Source organism: Ctenopharyngodon idella, chromosome 16 (genome assembly GCF_019924925.1).
Source record: "Ctenopharyngodon idella isolate HZGC_01 chromosome 16, HZGC01, whole genome shotgun sequence".
Classification (NCBI taxonomy): domain Eukaryota; kingdom Metazoa; phylum Chordata; class Actinopteri; order Cypriniformes; family Xenocyprididae; genus Ctenopharyngodon; species Ctenopharyngodon idella.
This window is the reverse complement of record NC_067235.1, coordinates 15,198,110-15,218,343: the sequence shown is the minus strand read 5'-3', so window position 1 is coordinate 15,218,343 and position 20,234 is coordinate 15,198,110. Positions and strand designations below refer to the sequence as shown.

At 35.4% G+C, this 20,234-nt stretch overlaps 3 protein-coding genes across 3 annotated transcripts in view; 1 reads left to right on the top strand and 2 right to left on the bottom strand.

Annotated features, from left to right (window-relative positions):
* Positions 1-7: 7 nt before the first annotated feature.
* Positions 8-12,334, bottom strand: trpv6 (transient receptor potential cation channel, subfamily V, member 6). Its single transcript, XM_051864461.1, has 18 exons — positions 11,071-12,334; positions 10,855-10,930; positions 9,752-9,912; positions 8,673-8,770; positions 8,449-8,571; positions 8,206-8,346; positions 5,321-5,419; positions 5,046-5,221; positions 4,789-4,935; positions 4,508-4,587; positions 3,073-3,208; positions 2,887-2,973; positions 2,684-2,760; positions 1,947-2,112; positions 1,788-1,854; positions 562-830; positions 376-482; positions 8-282 (listed from the first exon to the last, which is right to left on the bottom strand). The coding sequence occupies exons 2-18, from the start codon at positions 10,909-10,911 to the stop codon at positions 39-41; spliced, it is 2,235 nt and encodes a 744-aa protein (XP_051720421.1). The 5' UTR covers positions 10,912-10,930; positions 11,071-12,334; the 3' UTR covers positions 8-38.
* Positions 12,335-12,478: 144 nt separating this feature from the next.
* Positions 12,479-20,234, bottom strand: part of ephb6 (eph receptor B6) — a 61,770-nt gene continuing 54,014 nt past the window's right edge. Inside the window, exons 17-19 of the mRNA XM_051864456.1 lie at positions 17,191-17,375; positions 16,950-17,105; positions 12,479-15,215 (exon numbers count right to left, since the gene is read on the bottom strand). Coding sequence (XP_051720416.1) covers positions 15,110-15,215; positions 16,950-17,105; positions 17,191-17,375 — 447 coding nt within the window. The 3' untranslated portion in view covers positions 12,479-15,109. The remainder of the gene's footprint in view (positions 15,216-16,949; positions 17,106-17,190; positions 17,376-20,234) is intronic.
* The window catches only part of il11a (interleukin 11a), a 134,364-nt gene continuing 133,403 nt past the window's right edge, over positions 19,274-20,234 (top strand). The window contains exon 1 of the mRNA XM_051864494.1: positions 19,274-19,280. Coding sequence (XP_051720454.1) covers positions 19,274-19,280 — 7 coding nt within the window. The remainder of the gene's footprint in view (positions 19,281-20,234) is intronic.

The following is a 20,234-nucleotide window of genomic DNA, read 5'->3' as shown; positions in this document are numbered from 1 at the left end:
ATATCACCTAAACATTACCACTTGATCTTGAGCCATTTTTAGATATACTTGAAATCGGGGCAATCCACATTTTCTTCCTTTTCACATTCTATACTCTGGCGAATGATCTGCCAGCATTGTCTTGGCCTCCTGTAGGTTTTATTCTGGTTGCTTTGCTCTGGATGATTTCCAGTGTCACTCTTGCCTGATTCCTCCTTCTCCTTGGCTGATTCTCCATCCTTTGAGAATGCGGTAACGTAACGCCTCATCTTTTGCACCAATGGGTCATTGCGGTCTTCCACTCTGGAATCATGAGATATTGTGAATGAATAAGACTAAAAATAAGAGTGTTTTATGATGCTTTTGTATTGGATTTGTGATTCAGGGTGTCCTTACCGGAGATACCAGCATTCTCCAAGGCCAAACGACAGGCCACAGACACCCAGTCTTGGCCACAGACGCAGTGGTAGCCTCCGTTCGAGCATCAGAGTAGTGGCCACCACCTACAAACAGAGAAACCCATTTTCACCCAACATGCTTTCAGAACAATTACTGTGGGACTGAACTAGCTACAATACCAACCTGGGTCCTCCAGAGTTCGTCACGCTCCTGGGTGACCCTCCACTGTGTGTCGCTCATCATGGCGATCAGGAGGTTGAACAGGAGGATGTAAGAGACCACGCTGAAGTAGATGTGAACACAGTGCACAACTGGATGTGTATAGAGAGTGTGGTCCACTGGCAAGTCTATCAGACCGATGCTCAGCTCAAATTGAGTGAAGATGGTGATGGGGAGCGAGCGGTATGGCGGTAAAGCTAAAGATTCTTGAGTCATGTAGTAGATCCACAAACCTGAGGAAGGAGAAAGGAAGTCAATATTTACATTACAAATTCACAAATGAATAGTGCAGGGTAGTAACTGATTATTTGTAATCTGTATTATGGAATCAGATTCTAAAAATTAAGTACTTGTAATTAGATTATAGTCCTTAGTCAGGATAGACACCATATTGAATTTAATGTGGATGAAAACAAGGCTGTAAGGGGTAGGCTTACTGTCTTTATTTCCAGCAGCACGCAATGTATAAAGGTCCTCGATCACATAATATTCACAACTTTTAAAACTGATTTATGAAGGTTTTTTTTTTTTTTTTTTTTTGGAAATATGTTTTTGTCAGCCGAACAATCGGTATGTTGTTAAAGAACAGTACAATCTATTGAACACACTGTACTTCTCTCACTCATTCCTTTAAAAAATTAAATATGGTGCTGCATCGACTAAGGTCTGTTATGTTTGAAAATAACAATAATCAGATTATTAATCAGCTCATAATCAGATTACAGTTGGCGTTTACTTTTTTATGATTTACAAAATTGTTCATAATTTATTGAATTTTATTAACATTTTAATTCTAAAAAAGCTTACTGCATTTATACCTTCGGAAAGTTCAGCAATTTATAATTTTACATTTTTATAAATTAATTATTAGCTTTATCAACAAACCCCAGGAAACCCTGATATAATCTAATGTCTTATGTAGTTGATGACAAAAAATGGCATATATTTTCTTTCTCTTTGTATTTTTACATCAATTTGGTACAAGTTTATCCTATTCAAATCAAAATCAATGTGATAAACAAGTTAGGTCAAAAGTAATCTAAAAGTAGTCCAATTATATTACCTATAGATTACATTACTAATTACAATTTTCATCATGTAATTTGAAATCAGTAACGGACTACAATTTGTATGCAATATACCCAGCACTGCGAATGAATATCTGGGGATGCAACTGTATTTGAACTAACCTGTTGCGGATCCAATGAGGAAGATGAGAGACAACCACATGAACTTTGTCATATCTCCAAATATTGTCTGCAAAACAACATCAACACAAATACATTATTAAGCTACGCTAGGTCTTCAACCAAACAACAGTTAGAGGCTGCCTTAGCAAAATGCTCCACCTTCTGAATCACAATGACGTAAGGTCCCAGCATCTCAAAACCTCGGGCGAAGTACATAACGTTAGACCAGCCAAGAACCAGAGCCCAAGCCATCGGCACAAGCTCTTCTGCTATTCCAGTGGTGCGCAGCACACACAAAATCACAACCAGACACGCGTAGCTTACCCTGCCACAGAAATACAAGGAAATTAAATGCAAGTAAATGCATGAAGTCAAACTGCTTTCATTTAACAAAAATGCAGGGGTTTTCAAATGTTTTAATGCCAAAGACCTGCAATATGATTATCCCCAAGTGATGGACCCTCTTCCTGTAATATAAAGGCAACAATATATTTTATATGTACAAAAATCTATTTATACTGTCTAATCGGGTCAGTAATTAAAATAATAATAATAATAATAAATTAATACTTTTATTCAGCAATTGCTCATTAAATTGATCAAATGTGACAATATAAAGACTTTTATATTGTCAAAAAAAATGTTTCAAATCAATTTTTTTTTTTTTAATTTCTATTCATCAAAGAATCCTGAAAAAATGTATCAGTTTCCACAAAAAATGAAGCAGCACAACTGTTTTTAACACTGATAATAATAAGAAAGGAGCACCAAATCAGCATATTAGAATGATTTCTGAAGGATCACGTGACACTGAAGACTGGAGTAACATCTTATGGGCTCCTGGACCACATTTGAAAACCCCGGCGATAACAGACTGCATAACAAGGTAAACTTACAGAGTGACATGGAAGGGGCCTCCAAGGGCAGACTGGCCAAAATAGCGTTTAGCCCCCACTTTCAAAATACTGGGAATCTGAAAATAATTCAATATAAGGTATGAGTGTTTTGACATAATACCAATAATACTTAATACTATAATACATGTTATAGCATAATATTTCTAAAGTCAGATTGAGTTGTGTGGGAAAATTTTGCTGACCTCTATCAGCAGAATAACGATGGCTCCTATGACACTTATAATTTCTCCAATTAAACGCAGGTGATCTTTATAGGACTGATAGCTTTCCTAAACACGTGCACACAGAGAGAAAGAGAGATTAGGTACTTGCAAACATATATAAAAGTGCTTTGCAAACAGTAACATAAAAAAAATAATGTGTCACACCGTGAAGCTTTTTTGCAGTTTTATGGTGTTGTCATTGTCTGCTTTGGTGTAATTCTCAGGAATGTCCTTCAGGGGGCGGTTTATACAACACAACGTGAATATGCTAATATACAGCAGGTACACCAGCATCAATAACCTGTAAACAAATTAATAGAGCAACATCATCAGTTTGGCTGAAACCATAAATGTCATACTGCACACTACTGCTATCAAAGTGAAATCATTCTGATAAAATCTGAAAAAATGCTGAATATGTGGAAAAGCTTGAAGCTTTTACAGTCAGCAGAAAAAAAATAAGGTACGACAAGGACAACATGACAGCGTTCCTTTAAACCTCAACATGTCACATTACACTACATTTTGGACAATTATATCAAACTTTTTATAACATTACATTTGATATAATATACTATTATATGTATATTATCTAGCTCAAACAGTTAAAGGGATAGTTCACACAAAAATAAACATTTTTGGAACAACTTGAGGGTGAGTAAATGATGACAGGAGTTTCATTTTTGGGTGAACTATCCCTATAAACAAGGCACAAGCAACGCCAAAGCCATGGGTTTGATTTCCAGGGAATGCATGAACTGATTAAAATGTATAGCTTGACTACTATGCAAATAGATTTAGATAAAAACAAATGTACATTTATGCATTATATAATATAATATAATATAATATAATATAATATAATGCGGATAATATGCTCCATAAAATATAATTGATTCACCTAAAAACAGACAAACCAGTTGCCTTAAAAACTCTGTACTTGATAATGTTTCTACTTTAAAACAAAAATCTTAATTTTGTGGATTTTTAAGCCAAAAAAATGAAAGAAATGTAGATATCCGAGTAATGATTACTTGATTAAAACTAGCAAAAATTGCAAAAAATTAGCATATTTGTTTAATTTGAAGGGCTGTTTACACGACACCGTTTTCAACTAAAAATTGACAACTTTTTATGCGTTTGGCTATTCATTTACACAACAACGGTGTTTTAGGGGCCTAAAAAACACAAACTTTTGAAAAGAGTTTTCAAAGTGCACGTTTTTGAAAATTATCCCATTATCATCTCAGTGTAAACTAAAAAAAAACAAAACGTGAATTTGTGAAAAAGGTGATGTCATGCGCATGCGAATTACATGTTCAGTCTGTAAGCATGTAGTGAAAGTGACATTATCATCTACTGGCCTGGCATACATAATACAGCGTTTTTGTTTGTTTTTGCATCCATGTGATCCGTATAAACGGAGATGGTTTTGACAACGTTTGTCGTCTGTGTGCGAAAAGGAAAAACGTTTCCATTTTTAGCACATCATTGTCATGTAAACATACCCTGAAACCGCTGTCATTATTTAAAGTTTATTAATTAAATAAAAAGATGAACTGTTTAAATGCTGTTTTTATAGTACGTGATAGTGTGGCACCTGAAGTAATGTTTCCCATACAGATTCCACTTCAGCCTCACGAGCTGTCGCACTGGAGTCAACTCAAGAATCCTTCTGGCCTGAGACAGAGACGAGGCACAAAGCACTTAGTTAAGAGATGAACTAACAACACCCCAGATAAAGCACTAGGATTCAGTTTGTTACTACATATTATTATTTATTATTTTTTTTTATATTATTAATATTCACAAGTGCTGTGAACTGTTTGAGTTGAGGTTTTCCTGTCAGGGCCTGTTTGATATGCTGTAACATTTACACACCTCTCTTTTCTGACTGCTGACAATAATCTCAAGCACTGAGAGGTCATCCACCCTGGAGTCAATCTCAGTGAGGTCGTAAAGATTGGAGGTCAATGGCCCCAAACTCCACTGAATAACCCGTCTGCGGTTAACCAAGTGCTGGAAGGCCTGCGCAGCATCACACAAACATTAACATGCTCTTTAAAAGCTGCAAAATGTCAATCCTGTGACAGAAAAGATGTTTTTGGAAGAGATGCATGAAAAAATCTTTTTCTCACCACAAGGTTGCCTTCCTTCGCAGCGAGTTTGAATGGAGTAAGGCCTCTGTAGTTGGGAATCATGTCTAGAGGCATCGTGGGGTCCAGATCTGCATCTTGTGACATCAGAATGTCAAAAATCTGACATGCAGTTGTTTTATTGGGCTGCAAAACCAACAGATGCAGGATGGTATTACCTGTTCATGAGAAAAAGAAAGTTACAACCACAGATGCAGATATATATGTCACATTGGGAGTAAAATAACTAATTAGGCCAGTAGGTTATTTTTACTTACCCAGGGAATCCTGGGCCCGAATATTTGCCCCAGCTTTTATCAACATGGACATAATTTCTTCATTACCCACACAGCTTGCAAAGGCCAGGATGTGTTCACCTACATTTACACAATTTATTTATTTATGTATGCATGCATGTATGTAACAGTCATGGGAAATAGTAATATTCACCTCCCTTAATGCTCATCCACATTTCAACTTAAAATATAATAATAAATATTGGTAACACTTTAGTTTTAGGTTCCAGTTCTCACTATTGACTAGTTGCTTATTATCATGCACATTACTAGGATATTGGCTGTTTATTAGAACTTATAAAGCAGATATTAATGCCTTATTCTGCATGACCATATTCCACATCCCTTAATCCTACCCAATACCTAAACTTAACAACTACCTTACTAACTATTAATAAACAGCAGGAGTTTACTGAGGCAAAAGTTATAGTTAAGAGTTAGTTAATAGTGAATATTGGACCCTAATCTAAAGTGTGACCAAAATGTACTCATTTACACACCCTAATGCCATTCTCGATGTATATGACTTTCTTTCTTCAGATATAAACAAAGATTTTTAGGAAAATAATCCATATATTGTAAGTGAATGGGTGCCGACTGCTTAATGCTTGAAAAGCCACACACAGCGATTGTGACGGTAATCTATATGACCCCACTAGATGAATCAATGTCTTCTGAAGTGAAACAATAGGTGTGTGTAAGAAAAGTACTAGTATTTTAAAATCTTTTACCTATAAACCATCGATTCTGGCAAACAGTCCTAGGCGCGTTCACAAGTTTAGCTTGACATAAACGTAAGTTTGTTGTTAAGTTTGTGCGAGAAGTAACGCAGAAGCACAGAGGATGCCACTTCTCACATGAACTTCACAACACAACGCTCGTATGACAATGATTTATAGTTAAAAATATGGTAATTTACATTATTTCGATGGTCCCCTTTAGATATTCTATTAACTATAAGTAACGTTGCATCTACTGTACATGTCAACTAACTCTCATTAGAGTATTAGTAGAGTTTTAGTAGACTATTTAATATCTGCTAACACATCATTTTGATGCTCCCCCAACAGACATTCTACATAGTATAAGTAACTTTGCAAGTACATGTCAACTTACTCTACTAATCCTAACCCCTTATTGTACTAACCCTACCCCTAACAGTCTACTAATACTCAACTAATACTCTAATGAGAGTTAGTTGACATGTAGGTTCAATGTTACTTATAGTCAACAGAATGTCTAAAAGGGACCATCAAAATAAAGTGTAACTAAAAAGATTGATATTTTTCTTATACACATTTCTAGTTTCATTTCAAAAGACATTGATTCATTGACTGTGATTACCGTCACGATCGCTGTGTGTGGTTTTTCAAGCATCAAACAAGTGGCACCCATTCACTTGCATTAAATGGACTCACAGATTTATGCCTGGTTGTTTCATAGACAAGGTTTAAGCCTAGTCTCAGACTAAAATGCATGTTTAAGTTGTCTTCACTGAAAGCAGCTTGCACTGACATATCTTAAAATATGTCAGTGGCATTGTTTCATCTCAAGATGTGCACTAGTAAAGTTTTTTTCTAAGGCATGTTTATGAAAGCTACTTAAAGGGACAGTTCACCCAAAAATGATTTTTTGATTACTTACTCAACCTCAAGTGGTTCCAAACCTGTAAGAGTTTCTTTCTTCTGTTGAACACAAATGAAGATATTTTGAAGAATGTTGGTAAGCAGACAGGTGATGGCACCCTTTGACTTCCATAGTAAGAAAAAAAAATACTATGGAAGTCAATGGGGTCCATCAACTCTCTGGTTACCAACATTCTTCAAAATATTTTATTTTGTGTTCAACAGAATAAAAGAAACTCAGGTTTGGAACAACATGAGGGTGAGTAAATGATGACAAAATTTTCATTTTTGGGTGAACTATCCATTTTAATGTCCTAATTTAACTAAGGCCTAGTCCTGGCTTAGTCCAAGCCCTGTCTGTGAAACCAGGCCATTGATTATTTTCTTAAAAGATTTCATTAGTGTTTATCTGAAGAAAGAAAGTCATATACATCGGCATGAAGATGGGTAAATGATGAGAGAATTTTCATTTTTAGGTGAACTATCCCCTTAAAGGGTTAGTTCACACAAAAATTAAAATAATGTCATTTATTACTCACCCTCATGCCGTTCCACACCCGTAAGACCTTCGTTCATCTTCAGAACACAAATTAAGATATTTTTGTTGAAATCCGATGGCTCAGTGAGGCCTGCATAGCCAGCAATGACATTTCCTCTCTCAAAATCCATTAATGTACTAAAAACATATTTAAATCAGTTCATGTGAGTACAGTGGTTCAATATTAATATTATAAAACGATGAGAATATTTTTGGTGCGCCAAAAAAACAAAATAACGACAAAGTCACATGATTTCAACAGTTTGGCGGTTTGACACGCGATCCGAATCATGATTCCACACAAAAGATTCATTATGCTCCGAAGCTTCCTGAAGCAGTGTTTTGAAATCGACCATCACTATATAAGTCGTTATTTTGTTTTTTTGGCGCACCTAAAATATTCTCGTCGTTTTATAATATTAATATTGAACCACTGTACTAACATGAACTGATTTAAATATGTTTTTAGTACATTGATGGATCTTGAGAGAGGAAATGTCATTGCTCCCTATGCAGACCTCACTGAGCCATCGGATTTTAACAAAAATATCTTAATTTGTGTTCCGAAGATCAACGAAGGTCTTACGGGTGTGGAACGGCATGAGGGTGAGAAATAAATGACATTATTTTCATTTTTGGGTGAACTAACCCTTTAATAAAAAAATTTCCTAAAATGATTAATAAATTAGAAATATCCATCTTACCAAAGTACAGAAGTCCTCCTCTTCTTTTGCGGAAGTACATGCCTGTGACCCTGGGTGTTGCCACATCACCCCCTCTTGTTATCAACTCCCGGACTAAGTTAACATTCTGGTTAACTGCAGCAATGTGAAGGGCTGTTAAACCTGTCAATCAGAGCATACATCCATGAGATCTTCAAGCATAAATTGTTTTGAAATTGTGTGTTTAAACGTTTGATGAACCTTTAGATTTTTTTAAATAATGACCTTGGTAGAGTTCAGAGGTCATAGGCTCGTTGATGAGCTCAGGTGCTCCATCCATTAATGCCACAGCCGCTTCAAAATTATCATTCATCACAGCAACATGCAGAGCCGTCTCACCAAGCTCACCTGGAATGCATACACGGTGTCATATCCACCTTTAAATAATTTATTTGTCATTCAATGCACCAGTTATATAATGTTAAATAATGGCAAAAACTGTGGTTTACCTCTCTCAAAGATATTTGTAGTTGAACAGTCAAGCAGTTTTCTTATACAGGCTGCATTGTTCTCCTTAGTGGCGGAAAACAGGGGGATGTCATTCACTCTGCAGAACAGAAAGAGAAATGACTATAACCACAGGTGGGAGTTGAAATCAGGATTTCTACACAAATTTCTGAAATTAATTCAGACTCCATTAAAACTTTTGGTGGATAATTTAATTTTCTTTTTTTTAAATAGATTTAATCATTTTTAAGAGATTTAAGAATAAACTTAAATCTCACTTTGATTTACACTGTTAAAATATTGCATACATTGTATATATTTACACAAAATCTAAAACCTAAACTTACCAGCACTTCTGCATTATTCTTTTACTGCCTTTCAAGTGGGGCTTGACATTAACACCCATCAACCCACCATTTTACTCTCTCTCTAATCTCTCCAACAGCATGTTTGACACACAAACCCGCCTTCCCTCACTCACTCATTTCACTTGCTCTGGATGAATATTGTTGGTGTTACAAGGTTTGAATTTCGGCGTGGGATTGCACGTATTGTGCATAATTTTACTCATTCCCACAGATTTTGTGCTCACACCCAAAGTGCGTGCACATAAAGCTGACTCTCAGTACTAAATTGAGTTGTTTTTCGCTGCTTATTGCGCTTAAACAGTCAGATACACACAAAATAATGTCAAAATGCTGGTCTTGGTGAATATTCACGCAAACACTGTCATGTTATGTTTTAAGTGAAAGTAAACAGTTGAGAAAGAAAACGCATGTATAACACTATAATGGATCCGTGCGTCAGGTCTTAAAGTGACAGCAGCATAATATACCTGCTGCAAAATTATATTTAGATAATATTAAAAATATCTTTATGTCAGTTTTTCCCCAGTAGTATAGATCTCAAAATTGTGGCCAGTGAAAATTCTGAGTGGCTAGTAACTTTAGAAAACCAATAGCCACAGTGGCTGGTGAGCAAAAAAGTTAACGTCAAGCCCTGCTTGCAAGCACTAACATTTCCTTCTTGAAATGCAAATGTAGTTTCTAATTTATTATATTGAAAATAGTAAGTTATTCACTTTTTGTTCTGCATGAGGAAGGTCTCATCCAACATTTCATTCCATCCTTTTCTATGCTGAAGGCGGAACTTCATTTGGCTCCACCAGTGATTTATCTCTCCTGCAGCAGTTCTGGAGATGGCTGGTGTCATGGTTTCTGGAGGAGTGTCAGACCAAAAAGACTGACAAGAAAAAAATCCACATTACCAAAACAAGTAAACTGTGATTTTCAAAAATTAATTATGAATCTCTGCATAATATTTAAAATGCAGATGAAGAGGTTTTCCTCCTCATTAGCTCATTCAACAATACTTACAATTAGTCTATCAGTATACTTTATCTTCATAATTAAAAAGATCCTTTGAATGTAACAATTTTTTTTTTAATTATTATTACACAAACTTTGATTACAAACTTTAATTTTGTTGGTGTAACATAATCATGATGTAATTTTACAATATTTTTGACTAGAATAAAATTAATTTAGATGTTACCAGACAAAGCACAATTTTACGTTAACATTTTTAGAATTGTTCTGCCAAATCTAATAAAAAACAAAACTAGAGAAATACAGGAAAAACAAACACTTACCACACTATCCATTTTCATAACATTACAATCAGTTATTTATGCACTTGCTACAAGACTGTGCCAAAGATTCAAAGCAATAGTAACCTACCTTACAAAAATCCTAAATATGTTATTCCAGTGTTATTCTTAGTAATTGGTGTACAGCATGCTTGTTTGAATGTCAGTGGACAATAGAAAAGTAAGCAGTCTGACATCAGTATTTATACATCTAGCTGAGCTTAGAAAGGAGGGAGGAGGACGTCACTCACACACACACACAGGTGGACAGTAGAAGAGGATCCAGAGGTTTAAGGAGCCCAGTGAGTGACCCAGTGTGGTTTAGGACAGATTGGGACAGTTGTGTTAAATACTTGTGTTTGTAGTTCATATAAATGTTGTGTTAACAACTTAAATACTAGCTTTAAACCTGTCCTTACTATTCAAGATTACTTTCTTAGGATTTATTTATTTATTTTCTTACTTAATTGCTTACCTAAGTGATCTACTTGATTGGGATTAAAGGAAAAAAACTTAAAGGGGCTTTCACTATGTACCTCTATGGAGTTTCGAGATTGGTCCGTGGTCCATATTTTCCGGTCCTCACCCATCATCTTTAACTGAGTAGGCTACCTGTAACAAAACCATATGAGTCAACACTTTTAAAAACACTGTGTCAGATAAATGTACAGCAAACCTGTTTCAAACCAGCTGAGGAATACCAGGATGTTCCAGATGATTCAAAACAACTTTCAGTGGCCGGGAACATTCACCTTAATGGAAACGCGGTAGGTTTTGAGGTGCAGGGCCCAACGTCTGATCACTGTCCGATCAATGAGCGTTTGTTCTCCGCCGCTGAACACTGGATCATTCAGTCCTAAATCCCCATAAAACCAAAGAGTGTTCCTCGTTGATAGCCAGTGACAGACTACAAGACTTCTTCTCTCAGTAATGTGGTGAAGGACTGGTCAGACAGATACCACCACACCAGGTCAAGGCATAAACCGGTTTTCATAATTGTTTTCACGTCTTCCAACGTAACAGGACAGACCACTTATGTTTTGCCCCACTAATAGTCGCCTAATGATGTTTTACACGTAGGTTTTCGTTCCAAAGCAGACGTTTACATACCGTTAAACTACCAAAAAACATCCGTCAAGCAGTCTCAACGAGCGAAACACGAGGTTTAGTTTAACGCAAAATATGATGTACAAGATGTTATTAACCATCAAGTAGATTAATTGAAAGTTCTCATAAATGTTTCGTTTGTTTTTCGGTATGTCGTTGTAATTTCACTGGCAACATTTGTTAGTCTAAAATGATTTTTTGATGCATTTTGCAAAAAAGTTGTCCACAAAAAAAAAAAAAAAAAAATGGTTGACTTCACGTGAACATTTTTACATGGTGTAAATAGTCACGTGACCAGTGGAATTCCAGTTTGTCCCTCTGATGTCTGTCAGTGCTCCATACATTAGCAATAAATTACCAATTTTTGACTATGTAGATTCCTACTGGTTACTGTTGTGTCCATAAAGCACAGTTTTACTAACATTTTTGAAACGTTTTCAGCATCAAGATAAAATCTGGGATTAAGTGGACATTATATGCAAAAACAACATCAGAGTGGCTGTGTAATATAGGGTCATTTAAGGCATAATACATAGTGGTCAAACACTAGAGACCTAAAAAACAAGGCCTAATTGTATGTTTACATCACAAAGAAGAAATAAGTGTTTTGGTTAACCAAGAGAACAATGTCGGTGCCGGTGGGGACGTCAGTGAAACTTGATATATTGTGTAAATCAACTTTTAATGTATACATTTGCAAAAGGTTTTACATTTGGCTAAATGTTATATATTAATGTAAATAAGTTTCAGGTGAGTTTTGATAGTGTAAAAGACAAATGTTTGATGGTCAGGGACATGAGTCATAATGGTTGGCTAATAGTGTTTTAAATGGCTTGTGTAAAGGGCTCAAAAACGCATTATGGGATACTATCTATAGAATGTTAGTTGGACCGCATGTTGTGAAGTAATGGATGTTATTTTTTCTTCTTCCAGTTATCTTAGTCATGTGTTGTTTTGCATTAAAAAGCACATATTTGCTGGATGTTATTTTGGAAGTTCCGAACAGCCTGATAACCAAGGCATTTTGACTCCTTTTGGGTGTTACAACAATTTTTAAGATGTAAGATTTACGTGTGCAAATTACTGTGTGATTTCATCCTGCCTACCACAAATGTTTGCAAACAACTTATTTTGTTGCAATAATTTAATGGGCAGTTTCAGGTAAGTTCAGCAAGGTCAAAGTGTAGCGTGAATGTAGAGTTATGGTTATTATTATAGCACTTAAATAAGTCTTTGCAGGAGACTTTTCACAAACCTATATGCTACAGTATGTGCGATATTGTCAGAATAAATATTTTGAATAATCAGCAACAATTTACTTTAGCGACAAAAACAAGTGGCTGTGCATGTTTTTTTGTTTTTGCAACATATAGTTTACGCATAAGGACGTTTTTAAAAATAAACAAGAATCATCTGAAACTCTATATTTCACCTTTAATTTTTTTCTCAAGTTTTCAGTTGTGCTGCTTAATATTTTGCTGAACTTTTTTGCAGGATTCTTTGATGAATATAAAATTTCAAAGGGCATTATTTATTTGAAATAGTCATTTTTTCAAAACAACGTAAAATTCTTTACTGTCACTTTTGATCAGTTTAATATGGAAGCTCGTTTCCACCATGGAATAAAAAATGCAAGGTAAGGACTTTTTTTTCCTCGCAATTGTGACTTTCTTTCTTAGAATTGAGAGTTTATATCTCACAATTGTGACTTTATAACTTGCAGTTGTGACTTTATATCTGAGGGGGAAAAAGTTAAAAAGAAAAAAGCTTCCATAGTATGATGCATCCTTCCTAAATAAGTTATAATTAAAGCAAAAACTGCATGTTTTACTAACTTCCATTTAAAGCAGTAAACTTATGTATGTGTGGATTTTGTGTCCATTACCCCTATCAGATCATACCCAGATCTCATTCTGAGAATCTTGTCCACCTCCAGGTAAAGCTGACGCACTGATCGGTGTGATAAGTGTCATTTTGCTGACTCTGTGCTGTTTATGGGAAACAAGGACATTTTAGCAACGTAATGAGTAGACTTTTTTTTAACTTGAAGATAATATAAACAAATTCATTAGTCATCTTTAAACAAAATCGTATGTATTTTACAAATTTGGACAGTAGTGGAACGGTGGTGAACAACTGTACAATCAAACAGATTCAAATATACATCCACTTGATCATACACTCCCTTTTTACACATTTCTTTACAAAGGAATCCATTCATACGCCCAAACACACATTTTTGTTTATTCCAGCAGCACTAAATAGTTTCATCCATACTGTAAATCTGTCACACACACGCACACAGAATATACACAAGGAGCACGTTTCTCTCTTTCACTTCAGCCAGCAACTGTGATCACATTTACTGCAACACTTACTTCACAATGCCCATATATTACAGTGTGTGTTAATGCTACATCATTTGCGGGGTATTGAGAACACGCCTGCTAGTGGACAGGACTAGGATGGGTGAGGGGAAATGGGCTCACAGTAGCACAGATGTGCCTTTGTATGTGAAATGATGGTCACAGGTGAGATGATGGAACATCACAGGTTGTAGTCATAGGTAAGCAGTGAACTACCGTGGCCTTAGTGTACGATTGATACTCGCAAAAACTTTACTGTTTGTGTCTCTGAATAATCAGCTGTAAGTATTGTATGATATTATACAGCTGTACATTTAGAATACAGTGCAAAAAATATTTTTCTCAATAAATAATGTCTTATTTTTGTTTTGTTTTCCAGTAAAAATAACATCCATTAAACAAAAGGAATTTACTCAAAGCAAAATTGCATTTTTTTTTTCAGTTTATCATGAGAAAATATTGATTATTTTTATTTTTATATTGCCAAATAGTTTTTTAATAGTTAAAGAAATGAATGCTTGTTGAACAGACACATTTAATTGATCAAACCAGAGACTGTAAAGGCATTTATGTTTCAAAATAATTTCAAAATAAATAGTTATTTTACATTTGAATAATATTTCACAATATTACGGTTGATAAATGCAGTCCTTGTGAGCATAATGTATCAAAAACATTAAAAGATCTAACAGAGCCCAAACTTCTGAATGGTAGTGTGTATTTTCTGAAAAGAATATTTATGCATTCTTTAAAAAAAGGGGAAAAAAATAATTAACAAGCTCTCAACCTAATGTTTTAGATATTTTTACTGGAAAACAAGGCAAAATACTGATTAGAAACATGACTTTAAGCAGAGTACTGAGGGCCTTGTGGTGGTTATTATGGGGTTTTCAGTTTATCAACCAATATAATTGTTGTTAGGTTGTATAGTTAAAAAAACTTTTAGTGCCCTTAACCACAAGTGCCAACAAAGACATAACAGTCATTTACTTTCTATTTAAAGTCTCTGATTGTCCTTGCAACTGATTGTGAAGGAGCTTTCTTTTTGTGTTCTTAAGGCGCAAGTTCATACTGAATGGCATCAAGTAATGAACTGATAAGTTAGAAAGTGAGAGGTAGTGCAACACTGAAGGAGTAAGCAAAAGAAGAATGTGGAAGACAACAGTTCAGCAAGGGGTGGAACAGATGGGCGAATAATTCATAATAAAACTCCTCTTTTTCACTCAAGGCTCTTTTTGTCGTCCTCGTCTCTATTTCAGTGTTCTTGTGGGATAGATTTCCCAGCATGCACTGCTGTGTCAACACAATGTGGGACGCATTAGACCTCCACATGTCCCTGAGTGAGGTGTGTCCTGAGCTGCTTAGCTGCATTTACGATCTTCCGCTGATGACCGAGAAGATTCACTCCGAGAGCCTGAACATCCCTGAGCGAAAAAGAGAGAAAGGATACATTATATGCACAGCACTCGCACAGAACACAAATTAAGATATTTTTGATGAAATCCGAGAGGTATATGACTCGTCCATAGACAGCAATATAATCAACACTTTCAAGGTCAAGAAAGGTAGTAAAACATTGTTAAATCCGTCAACGTGACTGCAGTGGTTCAAACTTAATTTTATGAAGCGACGAGAATGCTTTTTGTGCGCAAAAACAAAAAAATAATGACTTTATTCAACAATATCTTCTCTTCTGTGTCATTCTCATAAGTTGTTTACGTCGAGCGCTCCCAGGTTCTACGTTAGAACGCCGACTCATTATTGGCATTATTGACTCATTATGCATCGTGCTGCTCAAGTGTGCAGCTTTAGCCAATATTGAGCCGGCATTCGGACATAAACACGGAAGCCTTAACTGTACTTACTGCATCAACTACATAAGGATAATGACAGGGAAGAGAAGAGATTGTTGAATAAAGTCATTATTTTTGTTTTGTTTTTGCACACGAAAAGTATTCTCGTCGCTTCATAACATTAAGGTTGAACCACTGTAGTCACGTCAACGATGTCTTTAGTACCTTTCTGGACCTTGAAAGTGTTGATTATTGTTGTCTATGGACGAGTCATATACCTCTCTGATTTCATCAAAATATCTTATTTTGTGTTCTGAAGATGAACGAAGGTCTTACGGGTTTGGAACGACATAAGGGTGAGTAATTAAAGACAGAATTTTCATTTTTGGGTGAACTAACCCTTTAAATAGTTTTTTATGTATAGATTTTATTGTTTAACCCTTGTCCCAGATCCAGACATTTAATCTTGAAATATGAATAAAATAATATTGTTCTTATTTTATTTTAAAATGTAAGACTAATTACCTAATCTAAACAAAGAATGAAAATAAAATAAACCAATATTTCATTAAAAAGGTATTCATTTTAAAAGAAATGAATTCAGCAAGGATGCATTAAATTGATCAAAAGTGACAGTAAAGACATTTTTATAATGCTACAAAGGATTTTCAAATAAATACTGCTCTTCTGACCTTTCTATTCATCAAAGAATCCTGAAAAAAAAAGCATCAAGGTTTCCACAAAAATATTAAGCAAAACAAATGATTTCAACATTGGTAATAAGAAAAAACGCACCAAATCAGCATATTAGAATAATTTCTGAAGGATCATGTGACACTGAAGACTGGGGTAATGAAGCTGAAAATTCAGCTTTGCCATTACAGAAATAAATAGCATTTTAAAATATATAAATTGTAATAATAATTAACAATATTACTGTTTTTATTAATCAATAAATCAAATTTTAATAATTTTGATAAATGCAGCTTTGGTGATCATAACTATATATATATATATAAAATATCCAATTATGTATATATCAAGTTATGAAAGAAGTGTGAAAATATGATTTAATTGGGTGTATTTAAGATGCATAAAATACTAGCTGTGACAACATTAGCATTAGCAAGAAAAGGAGTTGGCCATTTGATTCCAAAAGTGTTTCAAATGTCCATCCCAGAATGCTATTAAACACATTAAATAATTAGAGATATGGTGGGAAGGACACTGTGCTGGGAATTTTAATTTCTTTCTGAAAGGAAAAAAATAAAAATAAAGAAAAATAGTAACTCTCCTGTGATGTATGTAATATGTTGGACATTATAAGTGGACAAACTAGTGTGAAAATTGTGTGTTTTAACTTACTCCATTGTGAGCATGCTCACTCTTTCCAAACTGTGGTACTGTGCTCTCTCAAATGCATCCTTATACCGGTCCATCTTTAGAGCTGTTAACCAATCACCAACTGTTGTCACTGATGAGAGGTCAGTAGGTGTGGGGCTTAAGAGTGGCTGGCTGGGACTAAGAAAGAGGAGAATATTGTAAAAGATGAATCAGAATGTTGCCTAATAATAAAAAGAGGTAAATGTAGTTTTGAGCATCTCACCGGCTGTGTTCGGCCTTTAGGGAGGCAGGGTGGCGAATGAGACGGTCAAGGGACGACAGGAGAGAATCAAAGCCCGGCCGGTCCTGCCTGTCAGCCTGCCAGCACTGCAGCATTAGAGAGTGAAGAGCCGGGGGACAGCCGTTCGGAGCAGGTAAACGGTACTGATCAACCACTGCCTTCATCACCTAGAGAGGGTAATTAGAAAAGACATGATACTTAGAGAAGTGTTTCATTGTATGAGACAGAGAAATAAAAAAAATAGAAATGGACAATTATTTTGAGAAAAAAGGAACTGAAAAAGCAAGAACTAAGAAGAAAAGAGAAATAAGATGAGAAAAAAACATTTAGTAAGATGTTATGGAAATATTTGGTAACAGTGATTAATTTGGTAACTGAGTTACCATATATGCAGTATTGTGCAAAAGTCTTAGGTCACCAGCTTTGTTGTTTTAGCAATGTTTTAATGACCATCCATATTTATTTTTAGTCTCTTTGTTATGATACTAACGGTAAATATGTCCAAATTTTTTTTTAAAAAATTCTGAACAAAATTGTTTCTTTAAGCAAAAATCAGTAATAGAAACTTGGAGAAACTTCTCATCAGATTTTGAAAGTTTTCTTGGCCTTCCAGTCCTTTTCCATTCCATTTAGGTTTAAGAGAGATGGTTCCTGCTATTGCTCAAGTGTAAGGGGAGGTCAATAAATGCTTGCCACTTTAGCCTATAAAAGCTGTTTTTTCATATATTTTTTTTAGTTTTTTAATACTGCATACAAATTGACTGTATTTTCTGTTTATATTCTAATAAAGAAACTGAGAAATAATTACATATGGTCATTATATAATTGCTAAAACAACATCTAATGGTGACTTTTGCGCAGTACTGTATATACACTACATTCCCAAAAGTTTTGGGACGCCTGCCTTTACGTGCACATGAACTTTAATGACATCCCATTCTTAATCTGTAGGGTTTAATATGGAGTTGGCCCACCCTTTGCAGCTACAACAGCCTCAACTCTTCTGGGAAGGCTTTTCACAAGGTTTAGGAGTGTTTATATGGGAATTTTTGACCATTCTTCTAGAAGCGCATTTGTGAGGTCAGGCAGTGATGTTGGTGAGAAGGCCTGGCTCGCAGTCTCTGATCTAATTCATCCCAAAGGTGTTCTGTCGGGTTGAGGTCAGGACTCTGTGCAGGCCAGTCAAGTTCCTCCACACCAAACTCGCTCATCCATGTCTTTATGGACCTTGCTTTGTGCACTGGTGCGCAGTCATGTTGGAACAGGAAGAGGCCATCCGCAAAGTTGGGAGCATGAAATTGTCCAAAATGTCTTGGTATGCTGAAGCATTAAGAGTTCACTGGAACTAAGGGGCCAAGCCCAACCCCTGAAAAACAACCCCACACCATAATCCCCCCTCCACCAAACTTTACACTTGGCACAATGCAGTCACAGGGTTTCTGCAGGTTTCATCAGATCTAATTTAATGCTTTTTAATGCCAATTTTTAATTTTTTTAATGCCATATATATGCCGCTAAATGTCGATAGATGACGTCAAACGGCAATTAGAAAATTCATCATGTCATTGTTGTCAAGTGTCAGCCCTTTACATTTGTTTGCTTCTCTGCTGCTACACTTTTGCTCACATAATATATTTGATCACAGCCAAACTCCCAATAAAATTGTTTCAACTATATATATATATATATATATATATATATATATATATATATATATATATTATATAATTATAATATATATTTTCTATATATATTTTTTCTGTTTTGGTAGTCAGACAATATGAAATGGTGACTGAAACGCGACCCATTAAGATTACACAGGGCTCGACATTAAGCCTTGTCATGTGGACACGAGTAAATCGGTTACTTGTACAAGTAAAACAGTAGCTTGTCCGGGAAAAAAAAATAGATTTATTTATTTTTTGTGGTAGAAATATAAATTTGTTCTGAAGCAATATCCTTTCAGAATATTGCAGCTTTAACATATGTAAATCTGCATATTTTGCATTTAACTGGATTAAATAATGTTATGGGATTGCTTTAAATGTTTTTTGAAAATACAAATATGAAATGTTGGAGGGGAAATTATATTTTAAAAATGAAACTAAACCACCAGTAGGTGGCGTCAAGTAACCGTCTTATTGAGTGGGTCATTGATTCGTTCATTCAAATGGCTGATTCATTCAAGAATGAGGCAGTTGTTTATGTATGGATCATTATATCTTTGACCCAACCGATTCGTTCAAAACGCTGAATCATTCAGTAATGAAAACAAGGGTGAGTGTTGCGCTTTGGTTCTGCTGTGATCTTTATTTGAAATTATTTTTGCTGCTAAAATAGAATAAAAACAGTCAATGTTCCTTCTAAAATGTAAGTGGCTTAATATTAACTACTTGTTAATTGAACTGTTGTATGAAATCAATGTCGCGTTTTTAATCGTGATGGTAGCCAGTTTAGGAAAACAGCATTCTTGGTCCTGTGATTTTGCTTACCAGTATCAAGTTATAAAAACTCCACATTTTGAATTTTTACCGCAGTATGTTTAACTGAGATTCTTTTTGTGCTTCGCCCATGTTTCCATTTCTCCTCGAGATGGTGCGCGAGCCTCAACACCTTGTTATCGTCGCTACATTATACAGCCTATTATTATCCACTATCTATCGCCACTTACACTAAATGTAATAAAATCAGTCATACTCCCGTTTTGGTATTTACGTTTTAATCAGGTCCTTGTCCGGTCAAGAAAGTAAAGTTCGAGCCCTGGCATGTTAATCGAGACGTTGTCTGACAAAATCACCATACACATAAGATAGACATTTGCTGTGATTTTGGCTATATGTACTAAAAAGTCGCTAAGTTGGTAACACTGATGCAGCCTTCTGTCGACAGGTCCCAGCCCGCCGCTGTCCAAACCGGCGTTATGGCAATTTTGCACCGGCCTGAGGCAATTACCAAACTGGTTCCGTGTGCGTATCACACCAATGTACATTTGCGACAGCAAATCAAAGTTATTAATTATTTAGGCT